Below are 23,381 nucleotides of genomic sequence, written 5' to 3' on the forward strand. Positions count from 1 at the left end.
ATCTTCCAATTTCAAAACCTAAGCCTGCTGAACGTTTTTGTGAAAATATCACTTACATGAAAGTTCAATAATAATCGAGATGTTGACACCGTGTATATAACACTTGTAAAAACTGTTTTTTTTTTCGAAAAATCATCCGCCATTACGACGACAACATTATAAGGTGTAGATAAAAAAATAAAACCACCGCTATTTTTTTAAGAGCACAATGCAAGAGGTCAAAACAGTGATCTTACGTGAAAATTCGATAGATTGCTCGCAACCAACCAAGTTCTAGGTTTGACTTAGCGTAGTAAAATTGAAACCGTATTTTAAAGCAATATTTAAAAGTCGAGATATTTCAAGGCATTGTTGAATGTTTTTCAAAGCTTTCGTGGAGCACCTGCTAAAGCTTCGAGGTACACGATATGAAAACCGCTGGTCTAGATGGTTTCATATAAGAGTGCATACTTGAAACAACGACGAAATTGCGGCGATTTTTTGTCACTGTCGCTGAAAAAATCGCGTGTATATGAGGGAGCCTCAAGGGTCAGAAATACGTATGAGAATAGCTCCATCTCTACCAAATGTATGTATTAGACTGGCCCAGCTCAGTATGGGAGAAAAATAAAGTTGGATAATTACACGGGGCATCCCCCAGGATTATTCGTTAGGGTAAGAGGAAGACTTAATAAAAATTTCAGCTCATTTGGTCATTTCATGAGCTGGTGCAATTGAATTGAAGTTAATTTAGGATTTTCAGTTCAAACTTATGGGAAACAGCACATCATCTCCATTTTGGGACAGGGAAATTGATGATCGATCGCGCTCAATTGAATCTAGAATGTCAACAAAGAACTATTTGATACCATATCGAACAATATAGTAGAAGGTTGTATGATGAATAAAGTGGGTGTTTGAACTATCTGAAGTAGATTTGCAATATTGCTTAGTATTTCTTAAACTTAGCTGGGTGGTAGCCACTAAGCGCATCATAGCCACCTCTGACGCTGAGCGAGCTGCGGTACAACGTACATGCATATATGTGATTGTACGGGAGTGCTGATCTAAGTCTAACTTTCAACAACTGAAAGGTTAATGAAAATGAGCCTAAATCCAGATACAAACTTCTGCAATTATGTTCATTATGGTATCAACTAGTGAATTTGTCATTCTGGGCTACGGAACGAAATAGTGTCATAGAGTCAATTTTCAATATATTTGAAACCAATATTCCATACAAACTTCAAATTGAATGCGCCAGCTGGGGGAGCAACCAAATGAGTTGAAATTTTGAGAGAGTTTTTTTCTTACCCTAAAACACATATCTAGGCCCCGTTGAGTTTAACAACTTTTTTGTTTAAGGGCCAGTCTAGTATGTATATATGTAATTATGAATAAAGACACGAGCCGTATTACATATAAATCGTATATTGTATAATAAATAGTCTTCCATTCATCAATTGTTTTCCATAAACATATATGATATAAAAATCGTATTCGCTCGCTATTTATATCAATCTTATAAAAACCCATAATCATTTTCCTCATCGATCACTGAACTGCACAGCTCTAGACTTTATACATGTCATCCTCCTTAAAGTGTACCCCAATTTGCTTTCTTATCTCATCTTGAATGCGAGCTATCAGCAAACTCTCGCTGTGTGGCACCGACTCCGATTGCAGCCGACCGGCGGCCAGACAATGACGAACTTCCTCCACTTCGTACCGCAGTCCACAACTGTTCTGGAAGATGAATGTGCGTGGTGCCTTCGGAAGGGGATACTGCTTAACCGATCCGTCGACGTCGGTCAATGAAACCGGGCACCAGAAGTCATGTAACTGAATCAAGATGGGGATAAGAACGAGAATTCCTATTCAGAGAATGTCAATTAGTAAGAATTAGTGAATGATAATTACCGTTATGCTTCCCTTTGTTCCCCGTATAACCGCGTCGTTGTCCAACTTCCGCAAGGCACTAGTTTTTATCTTCCCGATTCCGCTATTCGGGAAGTGTAACTCTGCCTCAACCTCCATGTCGACGCCTTCCTCGTTCAGTTTACCTTTGGCCACGATCTTGTTCGGCGCATCGCGGAAGGCCCACAAACACACCTGTATCGTGTAGACTCCCAAATCGAGCACCGTTCCGCCACCGAGTTCTTTCATGCGCAGCCGATCCACATCGGAAAGGTAGAATCCGAACGATACGTTGACCTCTTTGATTTCACCCAACTCTCCCCCGTCAACCTGTTTTCTCAAATGGATATACGAAGGGAAGTACCTTGACCAAATGGCTTCCATTAGAAATCGTTTCTTCGCTTCAGCATGGGCAATCAGTCGCTTAGATTGGCCTTCGTTTATACAGAGAGGTTTCTCGCATAGAACATGTTTGCCATGGTTCAACATCATAAATCCGATTTCGTAATGCGTTGTATTCACGGCACCGATGTATACCACATCTGAATGTAGCAAATCAAAATCAGTCTCTAAATTTATTCACGAAATAATCGATTATACAACGATCGTACTCACCAATTTCCGGATCTTTTGCGATCTCCTTGTAACCCTCGTAGAACTTGGGAATGTCGTGCACTTTGGCAAACTTTTTCGCATCCTGCAGCTTCCTCGCGCCAACGGCCACCACTTTGTGGTCTTCCTTGGGCCAAGTGGATATTGCAGTTGTAAAATCGTGCGAAATTTTACCGGCACTTACAATTCCCCATCGGAGCGGTGCCATCTCTCAAGTGCAACTAAACAAGCACTGCGTCGCGTCCGGGTTTGGCCGTGAAAATGCTAGTTGGCAATGATGATCTCGATGACGATGATGATCGTGTTGGGATGCGAGAGAGTGTAGCTTTGTTGACGGTGAAATGCGCTTGCGTGAGAGTAAAGAAACCGGTTTTCGTCGTGAACACTAAACAGTGAAAGAGAAAACGAACATCAGGGTACCGGTGGCTGATTGTTGATTACCTTCTGAGATGCAGAACGGTGCGTATTTATTGGTATCAAGAGTTTTTGATAAGCCTTGTAAATATGGTGAAGATAACATTTGATACTACGACCGAAATAGATAGCAGTTGAACATACTGTTGACATTAATTAATAGGTATATAGTTGAGTGTAAATGATTCAGCTGAAAAAGAACACGCGACTTGAATGCAACTTCGTGCTACATTTTTGTGCAATTTAGTAACCGATCAATCTACAGGTATATATAAATGCGTTAAGGTGCAAATGAATTGCTAACTTTTTTTTCTCCTAGTTATGAAAAATCGTGGATACCATTTTAATATACAAGCTTCTCAAAAAAGGGTGGTTAGGCCTACCAACTTTCGACCTACCCCCGATTCGCAGGCCTTAGGCAATAAATTACTATTTTTTTTAATTTCTTCATTAGTATCATTTCGAACATTACATTCATTTCTTATATCTAGGTGTTCTGTGTTACACCGAAAAAAAAATATAAATTTCAATGTGATCTAAACTGAAGTCTACTGTAATAATAAATCAAATTCGTGGGTTGTTACAATATCATGTAAACTTAAATGAATATTCATTCAATTTTCAACTAAATATGCTTGATTATTACATGATTGTGTAAATTTAAAGTGAATTCGATTGAAAAATAATGGATTGGTAGTTGAAATTTTAGTTTATTTTGATGCTCCAAATATGTGCATGAAAATAAACTTAAATTTACAACATTTTTTTTAACTGTGTAGACAACACTATTATTCTAATGTGGTAAAATAAATTAAAGATTTTATTAACATTTTGTTAACAACGTATTACATTTCATTTGCCTTAGCAGTTCAGATTTTTTACAGGTGAGTTGATTTCACCAGCTCATAAGAGAAAAAAAATACGATTTCAATATACTTAACCTAAATATAGAACGCATTAATCGTGACAATAGAAGATTGTAACGAGTTTTGCCTGAAAATATAAATTATTTTATTTGACATTTGTTCCAATGTTTCAACATTGAATATTCTATTAACTCATTGGTACTATACCAGGGACGAAGCATCAGAATCATTTTGAAAATTTTATTTTGATTTCTCTGCAGAGCTTTCTTCCTGGTATTACAACAGCTAGTCCATATTGGTACAGCATACAACATGGCTGGCCTGAAAATTTGTTTGAATATCAAAAGCTTGTTCTTAAGACAAAGTTTTGATTTTCTATTAATAAGGGGATAGAGACATTTTACATATTTGTTACATTTGGCTTGAATGCCCTCAATGTGATTTTTGAACGTTAAATTCTTATCTAGCTTGAGCCCTAGATACTAAACTTCATCTGACCAATTTATTGGAACCCCTCTCATCGTGACAACATGTCTACTTGAAGGATTCAAATAAAGCTTTTGGTTTATGTGGGAATATTATTAGTTGAGTTTTGGAAGCATTAGGAGAAATCTTCCATTTCTGCAAGTATGAAGAAAAAATATCCAAACTTTTTTGCAATCGACTACAGATGACACGCAGACATCGTTCTTTGGCGGAGAGGCCTGTGTCATCCACAAACAAGGATTTTTGACATCCCTGAGATAACTCAGGTAAGTCAGATGTGAAAATATTGTATAATATTGATCTCAAAATGCTGCCTTGAGGGACACCAGCTCTTACAGGAAGTCTTTCAGACCTGGAGTTCTGATAATTATCCTGAAGTGAACGATTTGATAGATAGCTTTGAATTATTCTAACAATGTATGTTGAAAAATTAAAGTTTTTTAATTTTACAATGAATCTTTCGTGCCAAACACTGTCAAATACTTTTTCTATGACTAGAAAAGCAAGACCAGTAGAATAGCCTTCAGATTTGTTGGAACGGATCAAATTTGTTACACGTAAAAGTTGATGAGTGGTCAAATGTCCATGGCAGAATCCGAACTGTTCATTAATGATTAATTGGCGAAAATTGAATTTTCGTTGATGTGGGCCATCATTCTGTTCAAAATAACCTTTTCAAAAAGTTTACTGATGGAAGAAAGCAAACTGATTGAACGATAGCTAGAAGCTTCTGCAGGATTTTTGTCTGGTTTTAAAATTGGAACAACCTTAGCTTTTTTCCATTTGTCAGGAAAATATGCTAATTGAAAACATTTGTTATATATATCAACTAAGAATGATAAGCTACATTCATTCTTCATCATATTTTTGATTTGTTTTAATAATAGTTTTCACTTCTTCCAAATGAGTCTTCCATTGATTGAGAATATTTTCGAAGTACTGAATAACTTGATTTTATATTGGACTAGTAAATCCTAAATTAAAATTGTGTGCGCTTTCAAACTGCATTGCAAGTTTTTGAGCTTTTTCGCAATCAGTTAGTAATAATTTGTTTTCCTCTTTCAATGCCGATATGGTTTTTTCAAAATTTTAGATAATTTCCAAAAGGGCTTAGGGCCAGGGTCTAATTTAGAAATCTTATTTTCAAAATTTTTGTTTCTTAGTTGTGAAAAACGTTTTTTGATTTCTTTCTGCAAATCCTGTCATATAATTTTCATAGCAGGATCGCGAGTGCGTTGCAATTGCCTTCTCCTCACGTTTTTAAGACGGATCAGGAGTGTAAGATCATCGTCTATAATCACGGATTCAAATTTTACTTCACATTTTGGAATTGCAATGCTCCTGGTTTCAACAATGGAACTTTCAAGAGCATTGTCAATATCAAGTTTAGTTTGTAATGAAATGTTAACATCAAGATTAGAGTTAATATACGTTTCATATGTATTCCAGTCGGCTCGAAAATAATTGAAAGTGGAGCTGATAGGATTGAGAATCGCTTCATGGGATATTTGAAACGTAACAGGGACATGTTCAGACTCAAAATCAACATGAGTTACTAATTGGCTACATAGGTGACTAGAGTCGGTTAGGACCAAATCAATCGTAGAAGGATTTCTAGCAGAGGAAAAACACGTAGAGCTATCAGGGTATTGAATTGAGAAATATCCTGAAGACCACTCATCAAATAAAATTCTGCTGTTTGAATTACTTTGAGAATTATTCCATGACCTATGTTTGGCATTAAAGTCACCAATCACAAACACATTTGACTTATTGCAAGTCAATTTTCGCAAGTTAGATTGGAGCAAATTAACTTGCTGTCCAGAGCATTGAAAAGGCAAATAGGCAGCTATGAAAGTATATTTACCAAACTGTGTTTCAACAGAAACACCTAAAGTTTCAAAAACTTTAGTTTCAAATGACCAAAACAGATGTTTTATACGCCTATGAATGATGATTGCAACTCCCCCACATGCCCCATCAAGTCGATCATTACGATAAACAAAAAAGTTAGGATCTTTTTTAAGTTTGGATCCAGGTTTTAAATATGTTTCAGTAATAACTGCTATATGCACGTCATTAGCTGTAATTAAATTAAAAAGCTCGTCCTCTTTACCATTCAAAAAAACAAGCATTCAAATTTAAAATATTATTTGGATCTATTAGAAAAACGTCATCCAATAACAATTTGATTAGTAAATTTTACACCAACTTGGACTGCTTCAGTCATAGTAGTGGCTTTGAACATTGCATCAATCATTAGATTCAATCGTTCAGTTAGAAAATTAAAATCAGAGGCAGACATATCACTTGAAGTGGGTACATTTGATGATTTCCCATTAGAATTTTCGGAGGTTTTTTCCATTTGATTTGAAACAAGTAGATTGGGTACTCATTGTATGAACAGGGGAGAAGTTCAATTTACCTGCTACGATATCGGCAAAGGATATTCCGTGGGTAGCTACATTCGAAATGTCAATAAATTACTATTTTTTAAACTGTTTAACTAGGGTACAAAGCTTACGATGGGCGGTTTATATGCTTCTGGAACCAGTCTTCTGATACTTTTTCCTGACTTAACACAACAAATTCAAAATGATCATTAACTTTAAGTAGCGTAGATCTCTGAGGCAGCATATGGCCCCATAGCATTGTGGTCATGAAGCTAGAAAAGGAAAAGATTCTGAGGCAAATAACTGTGGTTTCTCATGGAAAATCATCCAAAGATTCTTTCAGGGCTTTCCACCTTGTTTTGGTTGCTATAGAAAATTTTTCATAAAATATCAAGAATTCCAAATTCCTTTTCTTTTTCTCGATATGAAAATGTGATATTTTATGGTGAAACTCTTGTACAGCGAACGACTTTTTGAAATCTAAATAATCTTATAGGCATACCAATGTTATTTGAATTCCATATTTCAAAATATCGAAGAGTTAAAAATTTGTTTTTTCCTCTATTATTCTACGTTTAGAAAAGATTTCGATTATGCCCATTCTTAAGCTAAATGTAAAAATTAGTCGTCTTGATATTTTATAACTTCGAAATTCTTTGTAAATTGTAAAATCTTTCTTCAAAACCTCCTAATCATTACTTTGTACTCATGATTTATATTGCATCTCTTTCCTCTTTACAAAGGTGTTTCCTGTATAAAGTTTCAAGTTGACTGTTGCTACAAAAAAAGGTTTTATGGAATTGAACTTTCTTTTAGGCTGGAGCCGTACGTTTCAATACGTATGTTTTTTCGTACTGAACTATTGATGAACTCACCGCAAAACGCATACATTAGCTGTGTCACCGAATAGTCACGTGTGCATCGATGGCCGTAAGAAATACAGAGCACGATTTTCAACACTTGAATTATCAAAGGCATTGAACGACCAGGTTGGGTTTGGACGTTTAAAAAACAAACGGAACAGAAAATCGGCTTCATGTTTGAACCTAGTTTCTATCCTACTTTCATAATTCCTGGATCATAAGCTAGGGTTATCGAGAAGCCTTATGCTTTCATTTGAAAAGGAAGGAAAACTTCATCAAAGCTAATGGAATCGTGGAATTTTACGCATCGGAGCTGATAGATGAAAATACACTCATTACACATTTCCGAAAAGCACTGGCGGCTGTACACTAGATAATTAATTGGATTCCGATGAGAAAATCGGCACTGTCGAAAAAGGAAAATTCCCTTCACTTCGTGGAATGACACTAAAATTATTCTTGAGAAAGCTTTAAGAATTTTAGTGGATGTACTTACTGAAAATATTTCAAATATCCGTACAAAACAGTCGGAAGGTACTTTTTTAAAGTATTTTATTTGGCTCATAATATTAACACACATCGTTGTTTCTGCCCACAATTTCAAGAGATTATGTTGGGGGCTTTGCAAAATATCCATTTAAGTCCTTAAAAAGGTTCGGCAATAAGTTCCACTAGAAATTCAATCAAAAATTCTATTAGGAGGTATGCAATAAACTTCTTCGTAAAATTGGTCCAAGAATTTCTCAGTTATTTCGTAAGTTAGTCAGGTTCAGCACTGAATTTAGGGATTCATAAAAACATTTGTCTACAAAATAAAAAAATGTCTTTACAATAACGTCTTATCACGATAACTAAAAACATTGCTCAGTACCATAGTAGAATCATTGCAGGTTTTGGAAATGCGCACGCAATTTCTTTAGGATCGAACATATGAAATATACACTTTTTTCCAAACCTATCCCACTCTCCCGGTAATCAGCGTAATTAATTGATAGGTCATGACGGAAGTTTATTCTTGAATACATTCTTTCTGGAAGAATTCTTACAACTTATTGAATATTTCTTGGGACTCATTTAGTTACTCCGGAAGAAATCCGGTAAGAACATTAGGGAAAACTTGTTGGGGAATTTCTGAAGTACCTGGGAATTTCGACATTATTTTTCAGGAATATTTTTGGAGTCCGTTAAAGAAACTCTGCAGTAGCTTTCGATGAACTCTCGAAAAATATAGGAGTAATTTCTAGAAGATTTCTTATCACAATCATGGAAGAAACTAGAGAAATCCTCACATTAATGTTTGGACACATTTTTTATAAGACTTACTGGAGGAAAATGTATACGACTTACTAGAGGAAGACTTAATGGAAGAAGCTTTATACAAAGTTTTGCCAACTTCCCTGGAATGTTTAAAATATATCCTTGACTGATATTCTTTATATGAAATGGAATCTCCCCCTCTTCTTTTTGTCTGAAGCCGCAACACATTTTTTAAATTTTTTGTCTGTAATTATATACTTGAGGTTTACTAAGATTTTAATTATATTGCAGTTAAAGAATAATGAATAACCGTAAGAAACTACTCGACTTGTTTACCGAAAAAAAAGCTTATAACATTATGCAAATAGTTTTCAAACTGACCCTGCAGTAGGTTTGCCCTGCCTTAGTTTGCTTTAGCAGCAGCGTCAAAATCCCTCGTATCGCTAATTTGCTAAAGGAGCAGCTCCATGCTGTACATCCCAAGTAACACCGAAAACATAAATCCAAATTTAAAAATACACAGTTTGTCCTACAATGATTGCTAGAAAGTTTTTGAAACATGTCATGTCTCACGTAAGTCGCTATTTTGTTTTGTTAAACCTTTCAATATTGAACTTGAATGGAGATGTTCTTCTAAGGCATATAATTTGTTTTGCAATACAAATCTACCATTTTGCTGGAAATGTTCTAATTATGTTTCCCATGTTTCAACCATATTATGTTTTATATTCGTCTTTTTATGTTTATCAAAACATGTGCTTGGTTATATGTCTTATTTCGGTTGTTTTAGACATGTACGACAGTAAGCAGTCTCAATATGTCATATACATGTTACATGTATGTCATAATATATACTCTTTTCAAACATGTTCTGAATAAACAAATAATGTTTTTTTAGTCAAATATAAGTTTTTCTAGTTGTCTATAAAACAAATGCAACAAAATAGACATTTAATACTTTTGATAGCATGGATGATACATTGCCGGCCAAGATATTCGCCATATGGTGTTCACTGAATACTTTTAACCCAAGATCGGTCGCATGCGTGTACTGAGTACACGCACCCAGAAAAAAGTTCGCTTTTCATACACAGCTCGAGCGAGGTGGTGTCGGCAATGGTTGAAAGCGCGACCGATCTTGAGTTAAGCAAATGTTTTAAGTAAATTATTATTTTTAAGGTATGCTCTAAATGCCGATTTTTATATGAATGAATAGAGTGTGGTGGTTGTTTGCCACTGTTTAGTACGAAAAAGGTTCAATGGAATTACCTAACTCGCTTACAGTTGTGTTCATGCAGGGCTTACGCGTTTTTGTGAAAAAATGTAGGAAAAAAAATACAAATACTTAGAAAACACTTCATAGTCATTTGGTATAGGAGTTTTCCGCCAACAAAAGTGTTCTTCAAAAGCATCATACTGATTATACTATTTTATTTTGGGTACAAATCAACAACGGTTCGTGAGATTTGAGAAGCAACTTCCATGCTGCAACTTCCATTTATGCTGTCATAGTTAGGGTTACATATTTCTCAGGAGCACATAAATGTACTGACGAGCCTCCAACCAAACCGTCTCTCAGCTCATCGGAATCCTAGTGTGCTGCGCTTGCTGGAGGCTCACGAAAATTCTGAAAGCGCGCGCTAGGTGATGTGCTCCCGGGGAGACTCGTCTCATGCGCTGTTCGGCGCTACGGCTCACCATCGGTATCCAAGTTGTGAAACAACTGCTTAGTAACGAAGAGCCTCTATAACTATTTTCGCTTCATTATACAGGTGTCTAGATGGTCTACATGCTATGGTTGAAGACTCGCGATCCAAGAGTTACAATTTCGAACCCCATTGAAAACTTTTGTAATCACTTCAATTATTGCGCTGTATTTTAAACAGCACATGTGACGGAGCGCATGAGACCGCAGTGAGACACATTTCAAGAAAAATGAGGCGCACCAAAAAAGGTCTCCCAATGTACAACTCTCCCGTGCACTCGCAAGCAACGAGGCTCCAGCACCTAAGGCTACAGCACGTGCACAGTAACTCTAGTCATAGTCTAGTGATTAATCAAACTTAAATTTATGATCACACTAGTTGTCCCTGAAAACCTTTCACTGCTTTGAATGAAACAATGGCAAATGATTGGCAATGAAATTTTTGTCTTTTCCCAAAACATAAGTCATGCAGTGTGTCTAAGGGGACCATCTTTAATTTTTTAATTTGATTTTGAATATTTACCATAACGATGATATTTTTGTTCTGAAGCTTTGAAAAAAGTAATAATAGTTCAGTAAAAATTCAGTGTATTAGTAGAAAACAAAATAATGAACTAATTTGCAAAATGTGATGATTCCTTTTTTTTACTTGGCTTGATGTCGAAAAATGTATATTGAACGATGTTTAAGGGCGAATTGATTTTTTCAAAGCAAAAGTGCATATTTCACCATAATTTTTGATTCGCATATTAATTTAGTGTTAAAGAACAGTTATGCAATCAAATGTTTGCACTTTTTCATTTTTCATTGTCGACCATTCAATGCATTTCTACCACCAAATGTTCTCAGTATTTTGTTGCGTTAATGGTTTGTTGGACAAAGTATAATACATAATTATGTATACCTAAACCCATATAATACATAATTTTGACAACAAAAATATGTTGCACAAGCTCCACCTTCTGCGCTTTTCCAGTCATATATAAGTATGAATTTCAGTTTTTTCGCTATGAAACAGAACATTCTCATTAGTCATATTGAAGTCATTGTGATTTGTATGAGACATGTTGTGTTACTTGGGATATCACATATTGAATGAAACGCGATCGTGATCCTCTAAGCTACTGAATGACACGCAAAGGCATTCGTAAACACACTCCAAATGACGAGAGGCGATGAAGCGACGTGTGAATAGATGGTTTTTTGTCCAGCACCTTTGGCCAAGTAGAAGCACACCATAACAAATATGATCATTATTATTCGTTTTGCCATGTATCGCGTTTCGTGTTGTCTATCTAGAACCATTTTCTAAACGAGACTCGTCATTGATCGTATGTTTGAAACCTACCGTAGTGTCATAATTCAGGACAACTTAGATTTTAGTTTTCTGTTTGGAATCAAAACCAAATTATATCGAAGGTCACAAATAGGATATGAAAAGCATTAGGAATGTCATCAAGCTCTTTGATTTCGAAAAAGTGCACGATATAAGGGAGCTTTACCGAATATCGCAAGAGTCATGAGGTATCGTGCTTCTTTCGAACTAGTGAGAATGAACGGTAAATTCATATCGCTGGCGCATGATGCTTGCAAGAAGACCAGATAACAACGGAGCCATATAAGGGTATTCGGTTCATATCGGCGTACTCTCAGCTGTTGACTTTTTAGAGATAATTTATTCATACCAGTATACAATGGAAATTTATCGCATATTTGTCCGCGATGACCTGCAGATACGGCTCGATTGCATTACAAAGCAGTCCGTGCTCTGAATGCGATAACAAAATGCGAGACTGACACCAACACCAGATATATGGAACGTTCTAGACCTTAGACGGTAGCTTGATGGACACGGTCTTCGTCTCCAGGTATTCTTCGATGCCTTCCTTGCCCATTTCACGACCCACACCGGATTGCTTGTAGCCTCCGAATGGAGCCTGGTTCGATACTGCCAAATACGTATTCACCCAGACTGAACCGGCTTCCACTGCGTTACTGAAGGTGAGGGCATTGTTCAGGTTCTTGGTCACAATTCCTGCCGCCAGACCGAAGCTAGTGGCGTTTGCTCGTTCGATTGCCTCGTCCAGCGTCTTGAACTTGATGATACTCTGCACCGGTCCGAAGATTTCCTCCTTGGCAATGGTCATCTCGTCGGTCACGTTGGAGAACACGGTAGGCTCGATGAAGTAGCCTTCCTCGCCGACCTGGACGCCACCGGTTTCCAGCTTGGCGCCTTCCTTCTTGCCCGTTTCGATGAAACCGAGAATCTTCTTAAACTGTATGTCATCGATCTGGGGACCATGCTGGATTCCTTGGCTGAACGGATTGCCCACTTTGCGTCCCTTGGCCAGTTCGGTGGCTTTCTGCACGAATGCGTCGTAGATTCCCTCCTGCACGAAGGTACGGGTCGCTGCAATGCAGCATTGTCCCATGTTTTCGAACACGCCAGTGTAGGCAATTTGAGCGGCCTCGTTGACTGAAATGAAAAGAAGGTGTTGATTTAAATGATTTCTAATTAATAAAAACAAATATTATTTTCTGTTGCATTGAAGCAAGAAGTGAAGTCTTAGCATCAATTTACAAATTGATATGTCGAAAGAAATTTAAATTGAATTGAGTGTTAAGAGAATGCAACGACTAGATTTCAAAAAAGAGATCTGAGTTACACTCCCGTGCAAAAGTTTGGGTTCACCCCCTAAAAAACGAACAAAAGTGTTCTGTCCATATCTCTGTGATTACACGTCCAATTGAAACTCTTTAAGTCGCATTCAAAAGGCAAAGAGTTATTCTTACTTCGTATGTATTTTTCCAAAACGCACTGAAAAATCATATCTAATTTCCTCAGCATTGGATCGACCAAAATTTTTAATCAAAGTGTCATTAGAATCGTAATCTTCTATTCTTTGAAGAGACCCCACGAAATTTTGGCGGAAAAATTTGAAAAGCATTCAAAATCAATGAAACAGTCAAGTCATCGTGCAAAAATTTGGGTTCACCCCTCAGTATGATGCAAATCGTGCAAAAGTTTGGGTTCACCAGAGCTACACGCACATCATTTTTGTCAATTTCTCTGCCATGTTTCAACCGATTTTAATAGTTTAAAGCTTTTTTGAGCGCAAATAATGGCGCGTACATGATTGGTTTGAGATTTCACAGATTTAAGTAAGTTGGGGTGAACCCAAACTTTTGCACGATGACTTGACTGACTGATCCATTGATTTTGAAAACTTTATAGATTTTTCCGCCAAAATTTCGTGGGGATTCTTCAAAGAATATAAGATTACGATTCTAATTACACTTTGATTGAAAATTTTTGTCGATCCAATGCTGAGGAAATTAGATATGATTATTCAGTGCGTTTTCTGAAAAATGTCACAACTTTAAGTAAAAATTTAGTATACAAAGTTCAAAAAATGTTTTTGGAAAAATACATACGAAGTAAGAATAACTCTTTGCCTTTCGAATGCGGCTTCGAGAGTTTCAATTGGACGTGTAATCACAGAGATATGGACTGAACACTTTTGCATGTTTTTAAGGGGGTGAACCCAAACTTTTGCACGGGAGTGTATTTGGTGAAGTTGCAGCATGGTTTGAGAATTCTCCAACATTGCTATTCATTATACCAATTTCTGGCAACACTGTTCCTTCGTTATCAAATATCTCATTATGGGGTGGTTCTAACTTTAAGATATCATTGAATTGTGAATATAATGATTTCAATTCTTTTTCCAAAGTTGAAATAGCTGGTAACTACAAAAGAAGAATCAAATAAAGATAGAACTCAACAAAGCCATGTGAATAAAACGGTATACATTACTTATTCGTTTTTTGTAACATACACAACAATTTCAGATTGTCAAAATTGAACCGTGCTAATATTGCTAATAATGTGTTAAAATTTAATCTCCGTAATACGTTCAAATGAAATTTCTCAATGTTAAACACGATAAGATGGTAGGGCTCAGATAGTCGTAGCGGTAAATGCACAATCAAATGATCGTCCTATTCATGTTTCTATAAAACTTGACAAAAAAATAGATGACATGTTCGCTGAACTGTAGAATACTTCAGTCTGTCTATAGTATTTAGAACACTTGGATTTCTTCGACAGACTCTCCGTGCCACACCAAATTCTTAATAAGTTTGTCAACAAAAAAAAAATCCAACCTCTCCCTCCTTCATAAAAATATTTTGTCATATCAGTTCATTTTGTAATAGACTTCTTTTGACGAACAAATTGAGAATTCAGTTCAGTATGGGAAATTCAAAAATAAAATCTAGTTGATACAAAAAGTATGTATAGCCTTATTTAGTATTGATGACAACGTAACTTATTTAGTTCCTGAAAAAAATCTTATACTACGGATTGTGAACTAAACAACACTGTCAATTATGGGAACACTTCTTTAATTTCGATAATTTTGCACTTTAATGTAATATTAATAAATTGTTTGGAATACTTATTTTTACAACTCAAGAAACTTGAGAATAAAGTTTTATAAGCGTAGAATTATCAATTTTCGAAAAAAATTGCGAGTTTGTCTACAAATATTAATTTGTGAAGAATGCATTGTAAAAGTTCTTTTAAATCGTTTTAATTATGACGTCTTATGATTTAAATTAATGCATTCTATCTTATAATAAGGTGGCTTGTTATGAGCCCTTTGGTTGAAAATTTGCATATAAGTATCTTAGTGTCAAATATCCCAAAATTTAGAAGACATAACCCCGCCTGAAGAAGAGATGAGAAATTTAGCTAACAATTGAGATGAACAGTTAGCAAAGAAAAACCGGCTAACATTACATCATCTTAAAAATTGAATCAACTTGCCCAGATGTACCTTATGTGCTCAACTAGACATTTTACGGTAGTCAAACTCTTTTGAATGTTTTGATACCATTTGTCACACCCACGGTTTTGAAAATTGTCAGGTTTTTATGGTAAAAGGGCTCATAAAAATACTAAGCTGATCCATAGTTCACCCATAGATCCATACCAACCTATTCAGCCGTATATGAACGGTTCAGCTTACTTGATTGGTTACAGGTCTTCAAAGAAGAATCTAGTTCAAAGGCACTTTTGCTAGGTTCCAGATGGTCACAATTACCAAATCCGTATTTTCTGGAATTAGACATGTGTTCCATTCATTTAGGTTCAACAGAATTGAAATCCATAAATGTATTAATTTAGAAAGCTTTTTAAATTTTCGAGTCTAAAACAACTCAGTTCTAATTTGTAGCTTATTTATGGTAGCTCCCCTAGGGACTTTTATTATTTTTGCAAAAAGGTAAAAACATGACAGCATACTTTAAATTGTTGGTTTATTCCAATCAAAAGATAAATTGATCTGAATGTTAAATGGATCGAAAAAAGATCCAAAGTCCTTACTAAGGTTGCATTTTTTTTGTAATTTGATATTGGTCCTATGGAATATGTTACAATTTCTGTGCTGTGAGAAATATTCAAACTTCTTGCTAATTCTTCAGAGATAGTTCCACCTAATCAACGGATAATAAAGAACTCATTGGATTTGAAACGAACTAAACACCTACTGATTAAAGTCCTTCTTAAAACAATAAAGAAGAAAAATCGGATTTGTTCAGAAATTGTCTGAAAACCTGCGGGATATTTTTCGAAAGTTCGTGTGCTCTTCTGAATTCAAACCACATAAAAAGGGAAACCTCAAATTTTGAGCCAAAAATGTTAAGATTTAGAGGTGGCGCAAGCGACTTGAATTTTAAAGTTATCAAATATGACCTTCAGTGAAGTCAGCTTTGTTGTTTTCTTACTGATTTTGAAGCTCTTAGCATCATTCTCTTCAAAAATGAATTTATGACAACATGTAGAACATCAAATTTGTTGAAAACTAAAACTAGTCTTAGTTAAAAGTAGGTTTTCCTCTTTCTACTTAAAATATCGCTGTTTGACCATAACTTCATGAATACTTAACCAATCTCAAACAAATTGACGCTTATATTGAGCTGCTCGGTATTCCAATCCGCATGGTTATTAAATTAATCAACTCATTACGCGTGGTAAAGATGGCCAAATCATGGGTGAAATTATGAAAAAAATCCACGTGCTCGAAATAGTTATTTATCAAAAACTGCCTAGAAACATGAATTAATAATGGAAAATGCCATATTTTTCAATTTTTTGACAGTTGAACTTCAAAACTTTAGCTAAAACTAGGTTTTCTCATATGATAAAGCTTCTGAATGGTCCTGAAAGCAAATTTTCATAACTTTTATAATAAACATATTGTTGAAATTTTTAAAATCTATATGCACTATTCAACTCGTAATTATAGCAAGATGCTTTATAAACTTTGGTTAAACAGTTAAAATGTAGCTTTCGGCAAAAATAATCAACAATTCGATGAAATTTGATTTTTTTCATGTGCAAATCATGTTTTTGGGTAGTTTTTGTTAAATAATTAAGCCAAACCAATTTTTAAATTAAAGTTGTTGTATACATGATATTCGTCAAATTTGTTGAAAACTGCTTAATTAGTTTCAAAAGTGTGTTAAAAGATCTGGACTCGGATAAGTATCCATGAAGCTGACCATAGCTTAATAATATAAAATAAAACCTTTTTTTTAGTGGAAAAAATTGAGAAAGCTACTATAGACTAAGACTTAATTTTTTTTTCAGCAAATTCGGTGTTCTGAAAACTTTTTATAAATTAAATTTCGTAGAGAATGATGCTTACAGCTTCAGAAATGGTTGGAAAATAATAAAGATATGAAGACTTCACTGAAGATTATATTTCATAAATTGAAAATTAACCTTCAAGTCGATTGACCCACCTCTAAATCTCAATATTTTTGGCTCAAAATTTGAGGTTTTTATGTGATTTAGATTCAGGAGAACACACGAATTCCTGGCATTGAAAATTTTCGAAAAATAAGCCGTACCCTACTGTTGCCTCAAAATGCGAAATTTGGTACAAAACTTTATGGAGGCTTTCCCTTAAAAAAAAGTGAAAATAAATTTGTATCAGCCTCATGTCTACTCATTATTATGGCTATTAACCCCGGCAGCTTCATTTTTTACCGCAAGAAAAAAAAATTCAAATTGCGATAACTTTTTTGTTTCTCGGTATTTTTGCACCATTTTTTCACAAGTTCTCAAAAAACTCTTCTAGTTTGAGGATCCGTGTCGATATTGTTAATAGGTGATCTGGTTTTAAAGATATTCCAATGTTCCTTGGGGGATCGACATTTTCCATACAAAATGTCTTAGGCGGCCATTTTGTTTTACGTCAACTTATCGAAAAAGTAAAATGTGGGCTATACCATACCATGTAATAAGGAGCTCCTCTGAAAAAATCATACAAATTGGTCAAGAATTCTTAGAGATATCTGAAAATTACGATATGAGGTTTTTTGAAGTTTTCAAGATCTTTATTTGGTCAGCTTGGTACCAGCAACATAAATGCTCATTACTCAAAGACGGCTGCTCCAAATTGCTTCATTTTTTCACAACATACTCTCATTAATGTATTGTTCCAAAGAGTGAACATCTGAATACGTTAAAAAATCTGTAGCCTAAGATATACGTGGGTTATGATTAAGCGTCGGTCCCCCAAGGAATTTCGGTATATCTCTGGATCCAGATGACCAATGATCAATATCGACACGGATCCTCAAATAAGAAGAGTTTTTTTGAAAACTTGTGAAAAAATGGTGCAAAAATACCGAGAAACAAAAAAGTTATCGCGATTTGATTTTTTTCCTGCGGTAAAAATTAAGCTGCCGGTAGAGGGGTTAATGTCAAAACACAAATTTGCCCTCAGATTAATATAATCAAAATAAAGTACTCCAAGTTTTGTGATAGATTTATGGTCGTTATGTTGAAAACAAAGTTCTTGAATTTGAACACGACTTTTTTGTTTAGGAATCAAATTCAGCAGCTATTTCCAAAATGTGTTTAGGTGTATTAATTTCTGCATGGATGCTTGGAAAAGCTTATTTGCTAAAGTGAGACAAAGGTTCGCTAGTGCATGACGGCTCACCATAGTAGCATGTCCGAAAGAACTTGAAACTATTGAGAACCAGAGCTACAGGTCCAAAGCCCTGATAAAGGTGGATGGTTGTGATGGCTATGACCGTGGTCATCATGTAAAGAACAAGCGGACGATGCTGTATCGTGTCAGCATCGAGGAGGCAGCCCCTCTAGCACGATGTAGGTAGCGCAACCCTGGTTAGGTGGCCTATCGAAGACTCTTCACCAACCAAGAAAGGCAAAAGTAAAGCAAACGGATTGAGACAAAGGTTCGAATCAACGAGGCAAAAATATGTACCATAAATTACCTCCCCAAAAGTTTCAAAATTTTCCGAGAATGTACAGGGAAATAGGCTTGAAAACTAAGGTACGGCTTTTTTCGAAAGTTTCTCAAACTGAACATTCGTGTGCTCTTCTGAATTCAAATCACTTTAAAAGCTCAAAGTTAGAGCCAAAATAATTGAGACTTAGAGATGGGGCAAGCGCTTTCAGGTGAATAAGATTATACAATATGATCTGTAGTGAAATCTTCATAACTTTGTTTTTCTCCAACCAATATTATAGCTTTAACCGCCATTTTCTTTAAAATTTTATTTAAGAAAAGTTTGTGGACTATTAAAATCATCCAAAATCATAATTATTCTACATTTTTACCTCATTTTACTAAAACAATAATTTTGTTTTACCAGTACTTCATGGATACTCAATCGATTCTAAATCTTTTTAAATGTGTTTGTATTTTAGTTAGTTGTTCTTCAACACTGTATATAACAATTTTATAACAAATTATTTTGACTCAGCAGTAAAAAGTCGTCATTGCACAATGATCCGAATGACAATTTAGCAGGAAAAAGGGTGTTTCTCTGCTTTCATCGATTTTAGACGGTCGATGTCTTTATAGAAGTTATTTAGTTATTTGTATATGATTTTTGCATCTTCCAAGAAAAAAGTTGGGTGGCCCTTATTTAAGTTGAAAATTTGACTTAAACTTTTTTGTTTGATGGTATTTGTGGCTACGCTCTTCTACAAACTTTATGAAAATGTTACTTTGAACAACTTTGTCGGAGACACTTCTGATCTCTTCATTTGAGCTGAATAAATTTGTTCTAAAAGTTTTAACTTAGGGTGGACCCGAAAAATCAGTTATTTTGGTCTCACTTTTTTGTTTTCAGTTTGACGTGAATTTGGTCTTTGGAAAAGTTGTAGAAGAAGTTATGATATACATCTTTGCTGAACATTGCAAGTTTGTAATTCTTGTGATTTTGAAGTTATGAGAAAATTTATGTGAAAAACTATGGAATCTTTAGATGCTCATAGCTCATGGAGTTGGACAGATATTTTTTCTTTTATTGTGACTGATACAGTAGTATCCTGGGGTACAGAACTGTGCAAGTGGTGAATCTAACATCATTGAAACAGACAAAGTTACCAAAATGTTTTTGAGCTTGGAAAATTAATGACAGAATAAAAATACAACTACATTGCTAGTGCTTGAAGACATTTTTTATTAATCAACAGTAAAATATAATAGAGGTTATTTTTTGTTGTTGTACATTTCTCCATGAAATTGCATTCGAAAAGTTGTAGAACTGGTTAAAACCTACAACTTTGATGAGGGCAGCATGCCGATAAGTTTAGAATCTTACGAGTTACAGGCAAATATCGAGTATTTTAAGTATATTTTCGAAGTGAATTTTATCAATTTACATATATGACGCTCTCACAGTTTTGACAGCAAAAGTTGTCTAATGTCTGGCCTTACGAGTTCCGCAAAAGAAAAAAGAGAACATCGCATTAATCCATTATTTATACCTACACATTTTTCTAGTATAAATAATAGATCCATGCGATGTTCTCTTCAAGTCGAGCACTTGACAATGAAGAAGTCTGTAAGTCGCAGACGAAATAGGCCTATCTGTCAAGATAAGCAACATATTAGAGTTTAAAGCTGTTTCAATGATGTATTTGCTCGCCTTACTAGTGATGTTAGTAAGTTCAATTAGTATTTTTTATTTAAATTTTTTGTTAATGTAAATAAATAAATAACATCAGGACAGTTTTTCCAACTACAATCACAATTTTTATCATTCACTGCTTATGGAATTAACCAATCAAATTTTCCATACTTCAGTGGTTTCATATCGCATTGCGATAGATTTGTATATATGCGAATAATGTCATCAACTATTTTTTTTACTATGAAAGGCTATGATTAGTACTTGTTATTATTCCATTATAGCTGATCATAAATGTTTGCAAGCTTATTGTGGTTTCAAGTCAGGTTAATTCAGCGGAACAGTTATACCATCTGACGACAGAAATATGTATCATGTAACGCCATGCTCTACAAGGTCTTCAATCCAGACTTCTAATTTTCACTACCATAAATTTACAGAACTAGACAACCGCTCGTGCCGAAAATTTGATCGATTGATCACTTGATGATAATGACCAATCGATCAAATTTTCAGCACAGACGGTAGCCTAGTTCTGTGCTGTTTTTAAATAGGGCCTAACTGACACGAGCGATTTTTCTAACCTCTCTTTCACTAATAACTTCGCTAAATTAGATTAATCTGTAATGTTAATGAAGCAAGGTATGGTGATTCTTCATCCTACAGCACAAAAATATGTTACGAAAAGGGAATCAGTTTTCGGCAATAACGCAAAGAGAGCAACGATAAAAAGAAATCGATGAATGCAAAAAAAAATACAACACAGTTTCTTTAGATTTGTACTTTTTTTGAATTGAGGTTTGGCTTCGGTGCATCTTCACCTTATGTTTCTCCTGTACTTTACGAAACATCATACTCATTCAATTTGATACCTTATTAAAAATTGGTAGTAAAGTAAAAAATTGAGTTGTGAAAAAGAAGTGCTCATTAAAAGACACACATATGTTGAGCTTCTTCTTCTTGGCCTTACAACCCCACTGGGACAGAGCCTGCTTCTCAGCTTAGTGTTCTTATGAGCATTTCCACAGTTATTAACTGAGAGCTTTCTTTGCTGAAGTTGCCATTTTCGCATTCGTATATCGTGTGGCAGGTACGATTACACTCTATGCCCAGGGAAGTCAAGGAAATTCCATTTACGAAAAGATCCTGCACCGACCGGGAATCGAGCACAGACACCTTCAGCATGGCTTTGCTTTGTAGCAGCGGACTCTAACCACTCGGCTAAGGAAGGCCTCAGGCATATGTTGAGCTATTGTACGTTTAACTTCAAGAACCATATGAAACTTATTAATACTTAAAATCACCAGAATCAGAAAATACGAGCGAAATAATATATACACAACTCACCATCCACATCGTCGCAAATCACCAGCGGGCTCTTGCCGCCCAGTTCCAGCGAAACCTTCTTCAAGTTGCTCGCCGCACCAGCCATCACAATTTTTCCCACCTCTACCGAACCAGTGAACGCAACCTTCCGAATGTCCGGATGCATTGTAATAGCGTTTCCTGCGGTTGGACCATATCCAGGCACCATATTGACCACACCCGGAGGAAAACCAGCTTCCTTGACCAGCGAGCACATGTACAGTGCCGTGAGGGGAGTCTGTTCGGCGGGTTTCATAACGATCGTGCATCCAGCGGCCAATGCAGGACCCCACTTCCAGGCCAACATCAGCAGCGGATAGTTCCATGGAATGATCTGACCAACCACTCCGAACGGTTCCTTGCGAGTGTACGTCAGATGAGGTCCATCCGAAGGCACAGTTTCACCACAAACCTTGTCCGTCCACCCGGCGTAGTATCGCAGACAGTTCATCGAACCGTACACGTCATACACCGCACTCATGTACGGTTTGCCATTATCCAACGACTCCAAACTGGCAATCTGGTGCATATCGCGCTCCATCAGATCGGCCAACTTGTAAATTAGCTTTCCACGAGCCGAGGCATCCATCTGGCGCCATTTGGAGCTTCGCTGGAAGGCGGCCTTGGCAGCCTGGACGGCCAGGTCCACATCGGCCTTGTCACCCTCGGCAATGTCCACAATCTTCTTACCCGTCGATGGATTCACCGTTGGAAACACTTTACCACTCACGGCATCCACGAACTCGTTATTGATGAAAAGCTGCGTGTACTTAATCTCTGGGTTTGCGTTAGCCATGGTGAGCTGATTTCTATCTTTACAGAACGAGAACACCGAAAAAACCGTCCAACTGCTTTGGAATGATTCCCGAAACTGTCTGCTAAAGCCACGCAAACGCCCGGTGCCAGTTGTTGACCGGCTTTCAGATTAAATACCTTCGCGGGCTGTAGCTCTGAAGCGCGCGCGAGCGTTTGTTTGTATGTGGTATATTTATATAGGGGGGTCGTGCGCTGCTTCTGTTTATCAGCGATCGCCGCGTTCTTCGTTCTCGAAGACGTTGCTCACTGGTTGGCTGTATGCGCAGCATGATACCCAGCTCCGTCGCTGATTTCAAGACTACGGTACTCCCCAGACCGTTTCTGTTATAAAAAAAATCCGTCACAACTATACTGACCACTATTTTTCTATAGCTTAGCTGCTGCAGCTAAGCATTTTTGGGAAGAATATTATAGAAATTTGAGGACCCGTTTTGAAGTCGCAACCATCAAATTCATAAGTGAAGTCCCCTTCAGCGACTTACCCATTAAAAACGTTAATTTCTAATAGATTATTTATCAAACGCTGTAAGACAATATGGAACCAATTTCATTATGTAACTAAATAAGTTTTGTGACACAATATTTTGAGCAGTTTGATGAACCCATGAACAAACGTTTCAATAAATTTTACTTGATACTATGACTGGTGAGCTTCGATTTGATAAAGATTTGTTCCTGATAATAACGGTCTGAGGAACACTGTGGAGACGTAAACCATTCGAATGTGTTAGGAGAGACACGAGAT

The 23,381-nt window shown here is 36.1% G+C and overlaps 2 protein-coding genes across 2 annotated transcripts; both read right to left on the reverse strand.

The window, feature by feature from the left end:
* Positions 1-1,398: 1,398 nt before the first annotated feature.
* On the reverse strand, positions 1,399-2,955 carry LOC5572674 (trans-1,2-dihydrobenzene-1,2-diol dehydrogenase). The gene is made up of 3 exons (XM_001660444.2): positions 2,512-2,955; positions 1,900-2,438; positions 1,399-1,821 (listed from the first exon to the last, which is right to left on the reverse strand). The coding sequence occupies exons 1-3, from the start codon at positions 2,714-2,716 to the stop codon at positions 1,552-1,554; spliced, it is 1,014 nt and encodes a 337-aa protein (XP_001660494.2). The 5' UTR covers positions 2,717-2,955; the 3' UTR covers positions 1,399-1,551.
* A 9,193-nt stretch (positions 2,956-12,148) lies between these two features.
* Positions 12,149-22,850, reverse strand: LOC5572673 (retinal dehydrogenase 1). The gene is made up of 2 exons (XM_001660445.2): positions 21,803-22,850; positions 12,149-12,968 (listed from the first exon to the last, which is right to left on the reverse strand). Exons 1-2 carry the CDS (start codon positions 22,614-22,616, stop codon positions 12,316-12,318), a joined length of 1,467 nt encoding a protein of 488 aa, XP_001660495.2. The 5' UTR covers positions 22,617-22,850; the 3' UTR covers positions 12,149-12,315.
* Positions 22,851-23,381: the final 531 nt, after the last annotated feature.

The sequence above is a fragment of the Aedes aegypti genome, chromosome 2, assembly GCF_002204515.2.
Source record: "Aedes aegypti strain LVP_AGWG chromosome 2, AaegL5.0 Primary Assembly, whole genome shotgun sequence".
Taxonomy (NCBI): Eukaryota; Metazoa; Arthropoda; class Insecta; order Diptera; family Culicidae; genus Aedes; species Aedes aegypti.

Coding starts and splice junctions, on each gene's coding strand:
- LOC5572673 (XM_001660445.2), bottom strand. CDS start 22,616: ATGGCTAACGCAAACCCAGAGATTAAGTACACGCAGCTTTTCATCAAT. Junction 12,969..21,802: donor GATTTGCGACGATGTGGATG/GTGAGTTGTGTA, acceptor TTTTCATTTCAG/TCAACGAGGCCGCTCAAATT.
- LOC5572674 (XM_001660444.2), bottom strand. CDS start 2,716: ATGGCACCGCTCCGATGGGGAATTGTAAGTGCCGGTAAAATTTCGCAC. Junction 2,439..2,511: donor CGCAAAAGATCCGGAAATTG/GTGAGTACGATC, acceptor TGCTACATTCAG/ATGTGGTATACATCGGTGCC. Junction 1,822..1,899: donor GAACAAAGGGAAGCATAACG/GTAATTATCATT, acceptor ATCTTGATTCAG/TTACATGACTTCTGGTGCCC.